The sequence below is a fragment of the Belonocnema kinseyi genome, chromosome 10, assembly GCF_010883055.1.
Source record: "Belonocnema kinseyi isolate 2016_QV_RU_SX_M_011 chromosome 10, B_treatae_v1, whole genome shotgun sequence".
Lineage (NCBI taxonomy): Eukaryota > Metazoa > Arthropoda > Insecta > Hymenoptera > Cynipidae > Belonocnema > Belonocnema kinseyi.
The window spans coordinates 42,385,678-42,402,582 of NC_046666.1; the positions used below are offsets into that span (position 1 = coordinate 42,385,678).

A 16,905-nucleotide genomic window follows, 5' to 3' on the forward strand; every position below is an offset into this window, starting at 1 on the left:
CTAGTCGGGAGTGGTGCTGACTGAAAACAGATGATTTGGAGCGATTCGCGCGCCATCTGTTGGTCATTCTAAGGACTTATTGAACTACCCTCGTATATTGTATGAGGTATATTGTTACATCAATTTTTTTCAATAGGATTCTAATTTTCCTGTTTTTCGTGGTTTAATTTTTAAAGGAGAAGGACCACTTGAATGCACTTCGTGTCCAGCGCATTCGATGCTGGAAGGAGGTTTATGTATGGAGTGTCTTGGGGCCCAATTTTATGATTCGCCAACTCAGCTCTGCAAAAACTGCCAAGCGAGCTGCCGCAGCTGTTCCGGGCCGGGAAAATTCAGCTGCACAGGCTGTACACTGCCGCTTCATTTAGACAAACTCAACAATCAATGCGTGCCGTGTTGCTCAGGCAATGAGAAGAAATCGGAAAACGACGAGTGCTGTGTCTGCGATCCTGAAACCGGTCAGTCTAAATATTAAATTAATAAATCCTCATCCCAAAACTTATTTTAAATTTACATTTATTTTTTCGTAACAATTTTACAGATTTTTAGAAGAAAAGTCTATTCAGTTTGATTTATGCTTTATTTGTTAATGTTAAGTTCCTATTCTCGAAAAAAGTAGTTGTGAAAAATTATTATTTTTTAACTTACATAATGATGTATTATAGAGGGCAGCGGCTTGACCAGGAAACCGGGAATTTAATTAGAAAACCGGGTATTTATTTTTGGTTAGAACAAAATTGAAGTTTTCATTATTTTAATAATTCTAATTAAATCTAATTAATAATTAGACCTAAATCATAATTAGTTTTTTAATTTTTATTATATTTCGTTATAAGAAAAAACGTTTGCAATTTTTTTCTTTGCGAGATTTTTTTCGCTGACTTTAAGTTTTATAATCGAATTGATGATATTTCAAACATACGGAAACAATTAGTTTATCCATTTTTTCAAAAAATTAATTTATCACGTTTTATTTGCTTACTCCTAATTTATTTTTACTTGAAACAGGGAATTTAAAAAAAAAATTATCGTTTTTACTTCAGGTCAGGGAGTTTCTGTGAAGAAATATAATTTCACTTCGGACATAGAATTTTTTACATGGAACAGGAATTTTATTTAAAGAATTATTCTGATTTAGAAGGAAGGAATTTAAAAGAATCCCTGTTCCAAGTTAGAATTTGCTGCAATTTGAAAGTTCCCTCTTCCAAATTTTATATAAAAAAGTACTTCAAATATTTTATAAAGTAGAAGTATTAATTCAAAGAAAAAATATTGGTGCGAATTCGTCATTCTTTAGTAAAAAAATCCAACTAAATCGTTGAAAATTAAACTCTTTTGTTAGATATTAATTTTTGCGGTCGAAGATTCTTCATTTCAATTGAAAATTAATTTTTGAAACTAAAAATTTAACTATTCCAGTGGAAAATTGTACTATTCTGTTTTGCAAACTCTTTTTTTTTGTTTGAAAATTTATCTTTTTTTGCATGAAAATTCAACTATTTGATTGAAAATTGATATTTTTTATTTAGAAATGAAACTAGTTGTTTAAAAACTTATTTACTTTGTGAAAAATTTGCTTTTTTGTAGAAAATTATACTTTTGGTTTGAAAAATCATCTTTTTGGTATAAAATTCAATTATTTCAGGTAAAGATTAATTATTTAAGCAACAAATTCATCATTTTTGTAGAAAATTAGTCTTTTCTTTTTCAAAATTCAACAATTTGGATGAAAATTGGTATTCTTTAATTGAAAATTCATCTATTTCATTGAAAATCCATATAATTTATTTAAATAAGATTTTTCATGGGAAGTTACATTTTTCTTTGCAAGTTAATCTTCTTGTTTAAAAATCCTTTTTTTCGGTTGGTTGAAAGTTAAACTTTTTTGTTTTACAATTAATTTTCATTATTGAAAATTTATAATTTAAATTCAAAATTTATTTCATTGGTTGAAATATGAACTATTTTATTGAAAACTTCTTTTTTTCTTTGGATGAAAAGGAATTTTTTGCCGATATTTGAACTATTTTGTTGAAAAATTCATTTTTTAACTTCCAATTAAAAAATCATTTTTTGGTTTAAAAAATGAGCTTTTTGATAGACAAGTTTTTTTCTTAGGATGAAAACTATTATACTAGTTAAATATTTTATACTATTAATTAAAATCTCATTTCTCTGTTAAAAATTCAAATTCTGGTTAAAAAATTATTTTTTTCAGTTGAAAATTTGTCTTTTTTGGTATTATTTTTTTGGTTGAAAATTAATTTTTTTAAGATAAAATTTAATTATTTAAGTTTTTGTTGATAACTTCTTTTTTTCAGTAAAAATTAATTTTTTTAGTTCAAAAATGTAACTATTTCAGTTGAAGATTAAATTTTTAATGAAAATTTTTGTTTGTTATTTAAAATTGAACTATTCCCGTTCCAAATTCATCTATTTGGTTGAAAATTGGTCTCCTTTCATTGCAAATTTTATTCTTAGCCACCCTGAAAAATGTACATCATTTTAATAAATTTATATTGCCATTTCTAATATGCATTAGTATTGGAACAAAAGTATTTTTATTGTGTTATTTTTATCATAAAAAATGCGCATTCTACTAAAATAAAAATTATTATTAAACATTTTACTGCAACTTGTGTCGTTTTTCCATAAATTTAATTTGTTTACATTCAATGCATATGTAATATAGGCGAAAAATGTTGTTAAATAAAATCTAAATGTATCTTGTGTCCTTTTTCTAAAAAATTTATTTTTTCTACTTTTAATATATTTTCTAACCAAAGTTTATAAAAAGCTTGTCGATATATTTTTTGGTTGAAAAATTTTTGTCTTTTAATTGTGTTCGTCTCTTGTTTCTTTTTCCCACAAATTTATTCATTTTTTTATTTTTATTTTTTTTTATTTTTAAGATTTTAATTTAGCTGGAAGAGAGCAAATTTTAGTATTTAATTTTTTCTGAATTGGAGGAGGGTAATATGGTTAGCCGTCAAATTTAAAATAGTTGTAAGCGAAGAAATTTTGGCTATTTATTTTTTCCTGAATTGGAAGAGGCCATTTTTTAAAGAGCATTTTTATTGAGTTTAATAAAAAGAAATTTTGGTTTTAATATTTTATGAATTGGAAGCAGCGCATTTTTTTATCATCAAGTTTTTTGTCGAGTTCGAAGTGACGAAATTTTGATTTTCATATTTTTCTTAATTGGAAGAGACGATTTTTTTATTTTAACATTTTTACGGAATAGGCGTGGTCAAATTTATTATCTTTAGCTTTCAGATGGATTTTTTTTAACTTCGTAATCAATTGGAAAAGGGATATGTTATATTTTTAAATTTCTTATTAATGCGATTAGACGAAAATGTTTAGTTTAAATTTAGAGCATTGAAAATTGTAACGTGGATTCATATTTTGTAACCAGTAATCTTTGAACTGTTCAATTTATAAACGTTTGCATTTCTTCAGTTTAATGGCATTTTAATTTAAATTTTTTCATTGAAAAACTGTTAAAAGCTTCCATTTTATACGCGTAAATTATTAATCTTTTAAATAAAAAATTATAATCTAACATTTTTAAGCATATATTGTAAAAGCTTATAATTCAAAAGAGTTACTCTTTAAGTTCTTTAATTATATCCTTTAAATGCTCAATTTTTTTATTCGAATGAACTTGAAAATTTTTTTTTCGAACCGTAAAAAAACAGAGCATTTTTTGCTCGATTAAAACGGCCACTCTGACACTGTTTTAAACTGCAGACATGGTTTTATCTTTGCGGAAACTGATTGAATACAAATTTTTAATTGTTAGTTCACCCACGCCACCGCTTGGTGGCAGGTCACTCGCGCCTGAATATAAAGAAGTGGGAAAATGCTTGAAATAATCAAAATACAATCTCAAAATGAACTTATTCTATTTAGTTGATAGAGTTTAGTAATTTGATTTATATATAATATTTATTTTTTATTTTACGTGTTTCTTGTTTTGATTCTAGGCGGCTGCAGGAACAGCTCACCGGCTGGTAAAAGGAGAGTGCCGGGAACGGAATTGTCCTCGATAGATTCCGAAATGGCAGCGCAGTATGAAAGAAGCGGTAATTTTGAAGGGGAGCCGTTGCACGCATCTGCAACGACACTCCTGTCGCTCGGTGTTTTTATTTGTGTGGCCTCCATCACTTTGTTCGCGACCGTTTTCGGTGTTCTTCAGGTATTTAAAAATCGGATATCTAAAGCATGAACTATTATTTTCTTTGGATTATTAATGATTAATTAAATGCCTGATTCTTCTCAGTTCCTATTATTCGTTTTTGATGGTTTATACGTTTAAATTTTAGCCTCGATTTTATTGGAACTTGAATTCGTTTTTAAATTTTTTGATTTTTAAATAAAATTAGAGTGTAATTACCTTCATTTTATGTAAGGAGTTGACCACTCGACTTTTGAGTTTACAAGAGATTTTAAGAATTCAAAGGCCATCACAAAGATTTCAAAGATTCAAAATATTTTACAAACAGTTTAAATATTTTAGAAAGATTTCGAAATATTTCCATGTGGTTGAAGTTCTGAACGTTCATATGGACGAAATTTTTTACTCGTGACTGTACAAACAATAAAAAGTGCTTAACACTCAAAGTGCATACATGGTAAAAATCACGGTAAAGTGCATCGTGGGTGTTCTAGACCCCAGCGTATTTAATCATGTGTTGTTTAACCCCTATTGAATATTTTGTCACAATAAAATTATCTGATATATTTTAAGGTATCTCTTATAAGGTAAAAATGATTTTATTGTCATTAATTTATTTTAAGATTGTTAAAAAAATTATTGAAAAAAAATAAGTGAAATAATGGGGGTTTTCACTTCGAAATTCATAACTCATGCAATTTTAATGATTTCAACTTGAAAATTGATGAACATACTCTTGAAATAGCGTGCTCTAATTAAAAAAATATTGTAACGCAGATGCTTGAAAAAAAGATATTTATTTGCACAGTTGAAAAGTCAATTTTATGTTCAAATGATAAATAAGATTTTTTGTTTTTGAATCGATTTATTATTATAAAAATTGAAGAACTTTGTCATATAATACTAAAAAAATGCAAGAAATTGAAAAAAGAGACATATATAGCGCTCCTGTAAGTTATAAGCCATCTACAGAGAAAAAAGTATGAAATGATCGAAAAAAATTATTTCACTTCATATGGTATACTTACGTTAGAAAGTAAAGAAAAATCAATCAAATTAAAAAAAAGACTTGCTTCAAAATTACTTTTTCATTTACTAAGTACACATTGGGTGTTACAAACCCACGATTTTTTTACCTCCACTTTCAGCAGCTAAACGACTTAACTTACAGTTAGTGTCTCCAATTAAAGCTAGATGGCGACAATTTCTCAATTTTTTCGAATTAAGTGTGGTTTATAAAAGTTTGAAAATTGCTTGGGGTGTCAAATACCCGCAATGCACTTTAGGGGTTAAATTTTTATTAATTTATTTTGTAAATAAATTATTATTGAAAAAGATTTATAATGCTTAATTTAAACTGCAGTTGGAATAATATCTATGGGTAAAATAGAAATGGCAAAAAATATTTCGTTCATTTGAAAGTTCAGAACTTCAAGTACATAATATTTTTAATGAAATCTCAGTGCATTGTTCCGATTGAAGCTTGAATGTGCTTCCATTGTATGGTATCTACAATATGAAAAATATGTGACTGCGATTTAAAAAATGTCAAAAGAGATTTCTTGAAAACCGGGAAATGACCGTGAATTTAATTAAAATCCGGGAATTTACGGGTTCGTAGCAAAATTCAAGTTTTTATTATTTCAATAATTTTGGTCAATTTGCAAGAGTGACTTGTACTTTATCTACAGTTGCAGGGAATATGGGTTAAAATAATTAAAGCTTTTATTTTAGGGCAGGGATTTTAGTTTAAAAATAATAATTTCACTTGCAATTGCTGTAAAAGCTTAACTCTTTTGTTAAAAATTAATTTTTGTTGTTGAAAGATTCATAATTTTAATTGAAAATTCAGCTTTTTGTTTAAAAATGTAACTACTTTGTTGAAAATAAATTTGTAAACTAAAAATCTAACTATTCTAATTTAAAATTTAACTATTTTGATGAAACGTTTTTTTTTTGTTTAAGAATTAAATTTTAACGGAAAATTCAACTGTTCTTTTTTTTTTATTGAAATTTCATATTTTTTGGATGAAAATTCCACTATTTGGTTCAAAAATTGATACTATTCGTTTAATAAATAAAACTATTTTTTTGAAAATTCATGTAATTTGTAGAAAATTCGTCTTTTTGTAGAAAATTAATACTATTAGTTTGACTTTTTTAAAATAAAAATGCATTTTCTTACAAAAAATTATACTTTTTATTTAAAATATGTTTCTTTTTTGATTGAAAATAAATTTTTTCTTGAACTAAAAATGAAAATACTGTTCCAGTTGAATATTAGATAATTTAAGTTAAGAATTTATTTTTTTGTTTGAGCATTCATTTTTTGACACTGAAGTTAATGATTCAATTTATGGTTAAAAAATTATTATTTTAATTGAAAATACGTCTTTTTTATTTGAACAATGATTCTTAATTTTAATTTAAATTTCAGCTTTTTGTTTGAAAATGTAACTACTTTGTCGAAGATAAATTTTTAAACCAAAAATCTAACTATTCCAGTAGAAAATTTCTCTATTTTTCTGAACATACGATTTTTTTTGGTTAAAAATGAAATTTGTAACGGAAAATTGAACTATTATATTTTTTATTGGAATTACATATTTTTTGGATGCAATTCCATTATTTGGTTGAAAATTGATATTCGCTTATTTAAAAATTAAACTATTTTGTTTTTAATTAATTTAATTTGCGGAAAATTCGTATTTCTTTTTAATAGTTCTTATTGGTTGAAAATTCATCTGTTCGGTAGGTATAAAATTTAACTTTTCCAGTTAAAGGTTAATCATTTTACGTAGAAAATTCATCAGTTTCGTTGAAAGTTATTTTTTTCAACTTAAAATGTAATCGTTCCAATTTGTTTGAAAATTGACCTCTTCTAGTTCAAAATTTAACATTTTGGAAGTAAATTTATCTTTTTAAATTAAAAATTTACTTATTTAATTGAAAATTCACGCATTTTGTTTTTTAGAAAAACGATTTTTTTTTGTAGAAAACCGACTTCTTTGTTAGAAAATAAGTTTTTTTGTAAGTTCATTTCATTGTTTAAAAGTTCTCCTTCTTGGTTGAAAATTCAAGTATTCTAGATAAATATTCAACATTTTGGTTTAAAATTCTTATTCTAGGTTAGAAATTGATTTATTTGGTTGAAAATAATCTGTTTTGTTGAAAATTAATTTTTTTATTGTAGATACATAATTTTAATTAATAATTTTTTTTTTAATAAATGAGCTATTTAATTGAAAACTTGTTTTTTTTTTATGAAAAGTTTTTTTTTTACTGAAAATTTAACTATTTTTTTTAATCCGATTTTTTTCGGTTAAGAATTAAATTTTTGACGTGAAATTCAATTATTCCATCCTTATTTGAAATTGCACATTTTTGGGATGAAAATTCAGCTATTTGATTAAAAATTGATACTGTTCGTTTAAAAAATAAAACTATTTTTTTGAAAATTCCTGTAATTTGTAGAAAATTTGTCTTTTTGTAGAAAATTAATACTATTAGTTGAAAAGTTTTTTTTTATGAAAATGCATTTTTTTTACAAAAAATTACACTTTTTTATTGAAAATATGTTTCTTTTTTGATTGAAAATAAATTTTTTTAACGAAAAATGAAAATACTATTCCAGTTGAATATTAGATAATTTGATTTAAGAATTCATATTTTTGATTGAGCATTAATTTTTTGACAGTAAAGTTAATCATCCAATTTATGGATAAAAAATTATCTTTTTTAGTTGAAAATGCGTCGTTTTTGTTTGAACAAGGATTCATAATTTTAATTGAAAGTTCAGCTTTTCCTTTAAAAATGTAACTACTTTTTATGTTATATTAATTTTTTTATTGAAGATACGTAACTTTAATTAATAATTCTTTTTTTTATTTCTAAAAAATGATCTATTGGATGAAAAGCTTTTTTACCGAAAATTTAACTATTTTTTTTAAATTTGATTTTTTGGTTAAGATTTAGATTTTTTAATTAAAATTCAATTATTTCATCTTTGTTTGAAATTGCGTATTTTTTGGATGAAAATTCTGGTATTTACTTCAAAGTTGATACTGTGTATTAAAAAAATTGAACTATTTTTTTTAATTCATGTAATTTGTGGAAAATTCGTCTTTTTCTAGAAAATTAATGCTATTGGTTGAAAAATTGTTTTTTTTTCTTTAAATGAAAACGCATTTTTACCAGAAATTAAAATTAGATAGTTTAAAAGATGACAAAAGATGACAATTTAACTTTTTTAAAAAAAATTATTTTTTTGTTGAAAATTCAACTATTTCAGATAAGCATTTATTGTTTAAAGTTGAAATTATTATTTTTTAAATTTAATTATTCCAGTTGAGGATTCATCATTTCAGTTCTGTTGAACATTATTTTTTTTTCTAAATAAAAAATTTAACAATTTGGTTGAAAATTTGTGTCCTTCAATTGAAAATGCAACTATTTCGTTAAAATTCACGTTTTTTGTTGAAAAATTATATTTTTTGTGGAAAATTAATTTTTGTTTGTTTGAAAATTAATCTTATTGTTTGAAAATTCATCTTTTTAGTTAAAAGTTCAACTATTTCAGTTAAATATGCATCATTTTAATTTCAAATGCATCTGTTTAATTTAAAATTCCACTGTTCCAGAATTGGAATAGTTCAAATAAATTTATGAATGTTCAACTTTGAAAATTTAGATTTTTATTTCAAAATTTATTTATTTTGTAATTTTTTGCTCTGTTGTACTTTTAGTTAACCGGGAAAATTGAAAAACTTGACACACTACTTATTTAATGATTCTCTTTTGACATTTATAAAAATTGTAAGCGGCTACGTTAATGCTACTATGCAATAAAAAGTATCATAACTACTCTGTATTAAAAAATTATATTTTCGCATTTTTTAATAGAAAAATTGTCGTTTTTATTTTTGATTACCTATTATATAATTCGCCGGTCTCAAAATATACAATTTAAGAATTATCTCAGCAATTATAAAAGGTAGTCCTGTTATTGGTCCATCTATTTGCAATATTACTTACTATGTGATAATCTTTATTGTAATCATTGACTGTAGGGCTTATGATTTTTCAAAATAATATAAAATGAAAATAAAGTATGATTTCAGAAGATTTTAAAAGATTTCACAAAATTTCGAAGACTTCAAAGATTTGGTAAAGCTTCAGAAAAACTTTCAAAGCTTTAACAAAAATCTTAAAGATTTCTAAGAATTTAAAAATCTTCTCAAAGAGTTCGAAGATTTCATAATATATCAAAACATTTCAGAAGATGTTCGAACAATTTCAAATATTTTGCAAATTCCACAAAAGTTTCATCATAGATTGAAAAATAAAAAAATATTTCATAAGATTTCAAAGAGTACAAAAATTTTGCAAACATTTCAAAGCTTTAACATAATATTCAAAGATTTTACTAAGAGTTAAAAAAATTTTTTAAATCCAGAAGATTTCAAAAGAATTAAAAAAAATGTCAAAGGTTTCGCAAATATTTCAAAGAAATAAAAATTTCATAGACCTTAAAAATTTCGCGAAAATTTCAAAGCTTTAAGATACTTTTTAAATACTTCCAACATTTGACGAAGATTTCCCAAAGAGTTCAAAGATTCAAAAATATTTCAAACAATTAAAAAAATTTCAGAGGATTTCGCAAAATTCCAGACTTCAAAAATTTTGCCAAGATTTCACAAAGAATTCAAAAAGATTTCAAACAATTAAACTAAATTTCAGAAGATTTCAAAAAATTTTGCCAAGATTTCTAAAATAATTCAAACATTTTTCAAAGATTTTTCAAAGATTTAGTGAAAATTTCAAATCTTTAACTAAGATTTATAAGATTTTCCAAAAATTTGAAACAGATTTCGAAGATTTCACAAGGATTTCAAAGATTTTGAAAAATGCACAAAGAGTTTAAAGATTCAAAAACCTTTTAAAAAATTAAACATATCTTCAGAAGATTTAAAGAAACTTCAAAACTACTTTTGAAGATTTCAAACATTTCAAAAATTTTCACAAATTATTTCGAAGATTTCAAAGATCTTAAATATTTCACAAAGAGTTCAAAGATTTAAATTTAAGATCTTGGTAAAAACATTTTAGAAGATTTAAAATACTTACAAATTTTTAGATTATTTCACAAAGGTATCCAAGAATTTAAAGATTTCTAAACATTTTAAAAGATTGCAAACGACTTGAAAGATTTTCCAAAGATTTCTTAAAAATTTCAAAATTGTAACAACGATTTTTTAGATTTACCAAAGATTTCAAAAAAATTTTGAAGATTTCACAAGGGTTTTGAAGACTATAGGGATTTCAGAAAGAGTTTGAAAATTCAAAAACATTTTAATCAATCAAAACAAATCTTCAGAAGATTTAAAGAAACTTCAAAATTTTTGTTGAAGATTTCAAACAGGAAAAGCTTTCAAAAAATATTTCGAATATTTCAAAGATTTTAAAGATTTGACAAAGAGTTCAAAGATTAAAATTTTAAATAATTGCAAAAACAATTTTCAGATTTATAAAATGTTGCAAAAATATCAGAAAAAGACATAGAATTCAAAATATTTCAGAAGATTTTAAAGATTTGACAAAGAATTTAATGATTTCTAAAGATTTCATGCAACTTTTAATGATTTCGTAGAATTTTTAGAATTTTTTTTTATATATTTCACAAAGGACTCCAGATATCCTTGAAAATTTTGGTGGTAATGCACTTTCGCAATAATAAGCAAAAAATTTTAGAAGATTTCAAAAGATTTCACAACAATTTCAGACTTCAAAGATTTCGCAGAAATTTCACAAAAAGTTATAGAATTCAAAACATTTCAGAAGATTGCAAACGACTTAAAAAAACTTAAATGAGTTTTACAAAAAAAATTTTTTTTAATATTTCACAAAAATGTCAAAGAATTTAAAGATTTTTTAAAGATTTTGTAAGAATGTCAAAGCTTTAACACCGATTTTGAAGATTTTTTCAAGCTTTCGTAAAAATTTCAAAGCTTTAACAGTGTTTTTGAAGATTTCTGAAAGATTTAAAAAATATTTTGAAGATTTAATAAGGATTTCAAAAATTTTAAAGATTCAAAAACATTTTAAACAATAAAACAAATCTTCACGAGATTTAAAGAAACTGCTCACATTTTTTTTTAAAATTTCCAACATTTCGAAAACGTTTTACAAAAGATTTCGAAGCTTTCAAGGATTTTAAAGAATTAACAGAGTTCAAAGATTTAAATTAAAAATCATTGAAAAAAAAATTCCAGATAAAAACGTTGCAAAAATATCACAAAAAGTCATAGAATTCAAAATATTTCAGAAAATTTCAAAGATTTTACAATTTTTTAAGAAGATTTTTCCAAGCTTTTAAAGAATTAAATGATGTCTAAAGATTTCACGAAACTTTTAATGATTTCAAAATGATTTAACAAAGGTTTCACAAAGATATCATAGGTCTTAAAACTTTTTAAACAATTAACCTTTTTTCTAATATTTCACAAAAATGTCAAAGATTTCAAAGAGTTTGAAAGATTTCGTAAAAATTGCAAAGTTTCATCAACCACTTTTAAGATTTTCCAATGATTTCAAAAATATTTTGAAGATTTCACAAAGATTTAAAAGTTTTCACTAAAGAATTTAAAGATTCAAAGACATTACAAACAATTAAACAAATCTTCAGAAGATTTAAAGAAACTACGCACAGTTCTTGGAAGATTTCAAATATTTTGGAAAGATTACATAAAATATTTCGAATATTTCAAAGATTTTAAAGATTTGTCAGAGTTCAAAGATTAAAATTTAAAAACATTGCAAAAAAATTTTTCAGACTTCAAAAGTGTTGCAGAAATATTACAAAAAGTCATAGAATTCAAAATATTTTACAATTATTTAGAAGATTTCACAAATATTACAATGAATTAAAAGACTTCTAAACTTTTAGAAATATTTAATAGATTTTGCAACGTTTCAAGAGACCTCTTGAAATCTTGGTGGTCATGTATAGAGTTCTGAGCCGGTTATATTACTTTGAGAACGGTAACGAGAATGAGAATATTATCGAGAATATAGCCGAGAATATAACCGAGAAATAAGTTCTCTGGGAATTTATAAGAATTTTAGAATTTATTTTAATTAATAGAAAATTGCATTTTTTCGTTAACTTTTCGGTTGAAAATTTAACTCATTTTTTAAAAGTTTGTCTTTTTTATTTTAAAGTTTACCTACTTTAGCAGAAATTAATTTTTTTTATAAAAATGCAACTGTTTGGTTAGATATTAAGCTATTATACTATTTTCTTGAAAACTTAACTATTTCGTCGAAAATTTACTTTTTGTTTAAAATTTATATTTTGGTGTGGAAAAATGAACTGAATTATTACCTGGATGAAAGTTCCACTTATAAAAATAATTTGTTTTTTGATGCAAATTCATCTGTTTTAGTACAAAAATGATCTTTTTTGGATAAAAATGCAACTATTTATTAGAAAATTGAACTATTTTTTAAATTTTCATCCTTTTTGTTAAAAAAATTCCTCTTTTTAGATTGAAAATGTAATTTTTTTGGTAGAAAATTATTTCTTCTTAAAAAATTCATATTTTGATCGTGAAATCTCGACTCAAATCTTTTTCAGCAGAAAATTCAACTATTTTTTTGAAAATTTATCTTTTTGATTGAAAACTTTATCTGTTATGGAAGAAATATCATTTTTTGTATGAAAATGCAACTTTTTGATTCAAACTCGTTCTTCTTTGCTTGATAATTCAACTAATTTGTTTTAAACATTTGGTTGAATCGCTTTGTCAAGAAATCACTTTTTTTGTTAAAGATTTATATCTTAAGTTGAAAATTTAAATAATCGGTTAAAAATTGAATTATCTTGTTGAAAATTATTCTTTTTTAATTAAAAATTCAACTACTTGGGTAAAAGTTAAACTGCATTGTGAATTTTGTTATTTTGAAGGCTTATGTCTGGTTGAAAATTTAACTGTTTATTGGAAAATGCTTTTTTTTTAGAATTAATTTTTTAACAGAAAATGTAACTTTTCCATTTTTTTAAGATTTACATTTTTTAGTTAAAAATTCGCGGCTTTTTTGTAAGAAAATAATTTTTTATTTTGAAACTTCCTTTGTTTGCGTAAAAATGCATCAGTTTCGTGGAAAATTAATTTTTTGTTGAACAGTCATATTTTTTGTTTGGAAATTGAATTAGAGTAAAGAAAATTTGTCTTCTGGTTTGAAGGTTCAATAATTTAGATGAACTTTGATTTATTTTTTGAGTGAAAAATCTTTATTTGTTGGAATTTCGTCTTTTTGGGTTTAAAGTTCTTTTCTTTTGTTGTATAAATTGATTTCGTTTTTTATTAAAATATAAACTATGACACTTTTTCGTTGGGAATTTGTCTTTTTAGGTTGAATATTCAACTAATATGTTAAAAATTCAATTATTTTGAAGAAAATTCCATTATTTTGTTAAAGAGTTATCTTTTAAAGTAGAAAACATATATTTTATTTTAAAGAAATTAATACATTTGAAAATTTTTAATTTGTATATGAAACACTGTTTTATTCCGCTTATAAAATATTCTATGTTAAAAATATCATAAGATAAAAATTCTGGTATTTGAATATTAATGATTTGAAATGAAAAATTAGTCAAAGAAAAATCAGAGAATTTTTAAAACGTCACGCATATAAGTTTTCCGGGAATGAGGTCTTCTTATTCTACTTTGGGGTATTTATTATAGAGTTTCAGTCTAACAGTGTTAAAAAATTAATGAGCTACTGCTTTGCATATTTTACATTCCTGAATATGTCTGAGGTAGAAAAAAATTATATTCAACCGTTGATATAACCTGAACAATAAAAATATTGTTAAAAATCATAAATTCTTAAATTATTTTAAATTATCCTAGATTCTGTCATATTCTCGGTTATATAACCTGAACTTAAATTCTCGGGAATTTAAGAACTCTACTAATGCATTTATACAATAATAAGAAAAAATTGCAAAAACTTTTAAGATTTTGCAATGATTATTATCTGATTATTCTTCTTCAATAATATTTTTTGTTTGTTTTAAAAATCCATAATTTTTCCAGTCTCAGACTCGAAGAAGAAACATGTGTAAACTTCTAAATTTAAACCCTTAAAGTACATTGTATGTGTTTGACAACCCAAGAAGTTTTCAAACTCTTATAAACCATACTTAATTCGTAAAAATTGAGTAAGTGTCGCTATCTAGCCTTAGTTGGAGACACTAACTGTAAGTAAAGTCATTAAGCATACTGCAACAAGCGTCAGTCCGTGCTAGCAGCAGCTGCTGAAATTGGAGATACAAAAATAGTGGGGTGCAAATACATATCTTTTTTGAAAGCACCCATGTTGCAATATTTTTTTAATGAAAGTACACTATTTCAAAAGTATAGTCCTAAATTTTCAGGTTAAAATAATTAAAAATGCGCGAGTTCTGAATTTCTAAATAAAAAACCCATTTTTTAAATAATTTGTTTAACAAACTTAAAGTAAATAAATAACTATAAAATCAACTTTACATTATAAAAGATACCTTAAACGATATCGGATAATTTTATTGTGACAAAATATTCAATAGGTGTTAATCAATACATGATTAAATACGGTGGGGTCTAGAACACCCACGATGCACTTTACCGGGATTTTTACCATGTATTAACTTTGAGGGCTAATGTGTAAATTCTACACAATAACCCTGAAATGAGAAACACTTCTTCTTTTTGCTTCAGATAATGTCAAGAAGAAAGGAAGTGTCTATGGGTTACACACAGCTAGCTGTGAGGGTTGAGCCAATGGATGAAGGGGATGCTGACGATACAACCGAGCTGATGACGTAGATCTCTTAAGTCGGTGTCGCTCATGACAGGATCTCTCGTTGGAGCGTCCGGCGAAGGTTGACGATTCCTGAGTGCAAAAGAAAGGCTTCACAAACCCGGAGGAATTTCGTTTTAAGAAAATCCCCAAAAAATCGCCAACCTTCTTCCAGCTCGAGTGAACGTTTTCCTTTTCCTCCCAAGGGAAAAAATCCGAAAAAAAGAACAAAAACACAAAACAGCAAAAACAAGAAACCCAGTGGGCACACAATTTGGCGACGTCTTTACGACATCGTTACGATGTCTTTACGACAATTTTACGACATCCTATGTCCGTGTCGTTACAATGTCTTTACGATATTGTAACGTCATTTGTCAGATCATAAGACGTTTTTACGATATCGTAAAGACACCTTAACGACATGGACATAGGCTATCGTAAAGTTGTCGTAAAGATGTCGCAACGATGTCGTCAAGATGTCGCCAAATAATGTGCCACTGGGAAGCGGTCCTTAATTGCGTCAACCTTGTACAGAAGTGGATGCGTGAGTGAGAGCGTGTCTGTAAATAATTAAATGTTTACTGCGCTGCGTTCGAGCGAGAGAAAAGTGCAGAGAGTTGGAAAAAAGTGGAAAAAGCTCGCACGAAGCGCAGACTGTAAGTAGGAATTCTTCGGTCAGTGTCATCTGTCCGGATTTTACAACTAGATAATTTCGATGATGCAGAGCGCGATTTCAGTTCGAGAGAATAATCGATCAGAAAAATAGATCAAAATAGTCGATCAAAGAAGAATCTTCCGAGGAAGAAAAAAAGGCAGAAAAGCGTGCGAAGAGGGTGAAAGACGGTGTTAAGTGCCTGATTAGTGACACCTTTTGGCCCTCATTTCCCCTTCCCCGTCCTTCCAACGCCTTTTATTCTGTCGAAGACCCTCCCCTAGGAAAATATTAGAATTGGGGAAGTATTTCTCTCCCTTTGTCTCCCCCCCGGAAAAGAAGGAAACTCTCGAGAAAGATTTTCTAAAATGAGTGTGAATGGAAAGAACGATCCTCGACCTTCATCGCAGTGATCGAAACAGCAATCGTCCTTGTATATTTGTATGAATGAACGCGACGATGCTGAGAGAATAAGCTTAGAATAAGAGGGAATGTCGAGCAAAAAGAAACTTCTTGAAGAAAGGCAAGGCAAACAAGTCGGAGGATATTTTATTTTTTTTTTTAAATAAGTATCGAATTCTTTAGAATCCTTGACTTTTTCTTTCTTTAATCGTTCCGAATTAGCGTGAAACTTTCCTCGTATTTTATCTTTTGCGACCGAGTACGAGAGAGTAGTTTTTTTAATTGTTTATTATTATAATTTGGTTGTCTACTTTTTGTTTAATACAACATTTTTCGCGTTATGCTTATCCTTTTCGTAAAAAGATAGATCGTCGAACAGAAAAAGACGAACCAAAAAAAAGATAAATATGTATGGGAAAAAATATTGAAAAAGATCTGCAAATCGATATTCTTGAAAGGAACCATCCACACCTAACTATGTGAATATTGAACTTCTCCTCGTGATTTGATATAATGCTATTATTGTACTTTTATGATGAATGCGATTATAAATATATACATATTATATATAAAAGTGAATTAATATTTTCCTTCTCCTCATTTTTTCAGACAACTTTAATTAATTTTAATATTTTTATTTATTTCATATTTAATTTATATATATTTGTATTCATTTGTTATTTTATTTCTCTATTTATATTAATATTTTTTATTTAATTGGTATATTATTTTATTAAAATCTTCATAAAATAATTTTTAATTACCATTAAAGGAATAAAAATATGGTGTCTATGGTACCTGGAACATCTGGAAAATATGG

General features: G+C 25.7%; 1 protein-coding gene across 4 annotated transcripts in view; it reads left to right on the forward strand.

Annotated features, from left to right (window-relative positions):
* LOC117182318 (furin-like protease 2) overlaps positions 1–16,652 on the forward strand; it is a 731,195-nt gene extending 714,543 nt beyond the window's left edge. For all 4 annotated transcript variants that reach the window (XM_033375470.1, XM_033375468.1, XM_033375471.1 and 1 more), the window contains 3 exons: positions 177–458; positions 3,990–4,201; positions 14,947–16,652. In XM_033375470.1, the coding sequence (XP_033231361.1) occupies positions 177–458; positions 3,990–4,201; positions 14,947–15,054 (602 nt within the window). In that variant the 3' untranslated portion in view covers positions 15,055–16,652. The remainder of the gene's footprint in view (positions 1–176; positions 459–3,989; positions 4,202–14,946) is intronic.
* The last annotated feature ends 253 nt before the right edge of the window (positions 16,653–16,905 follow it).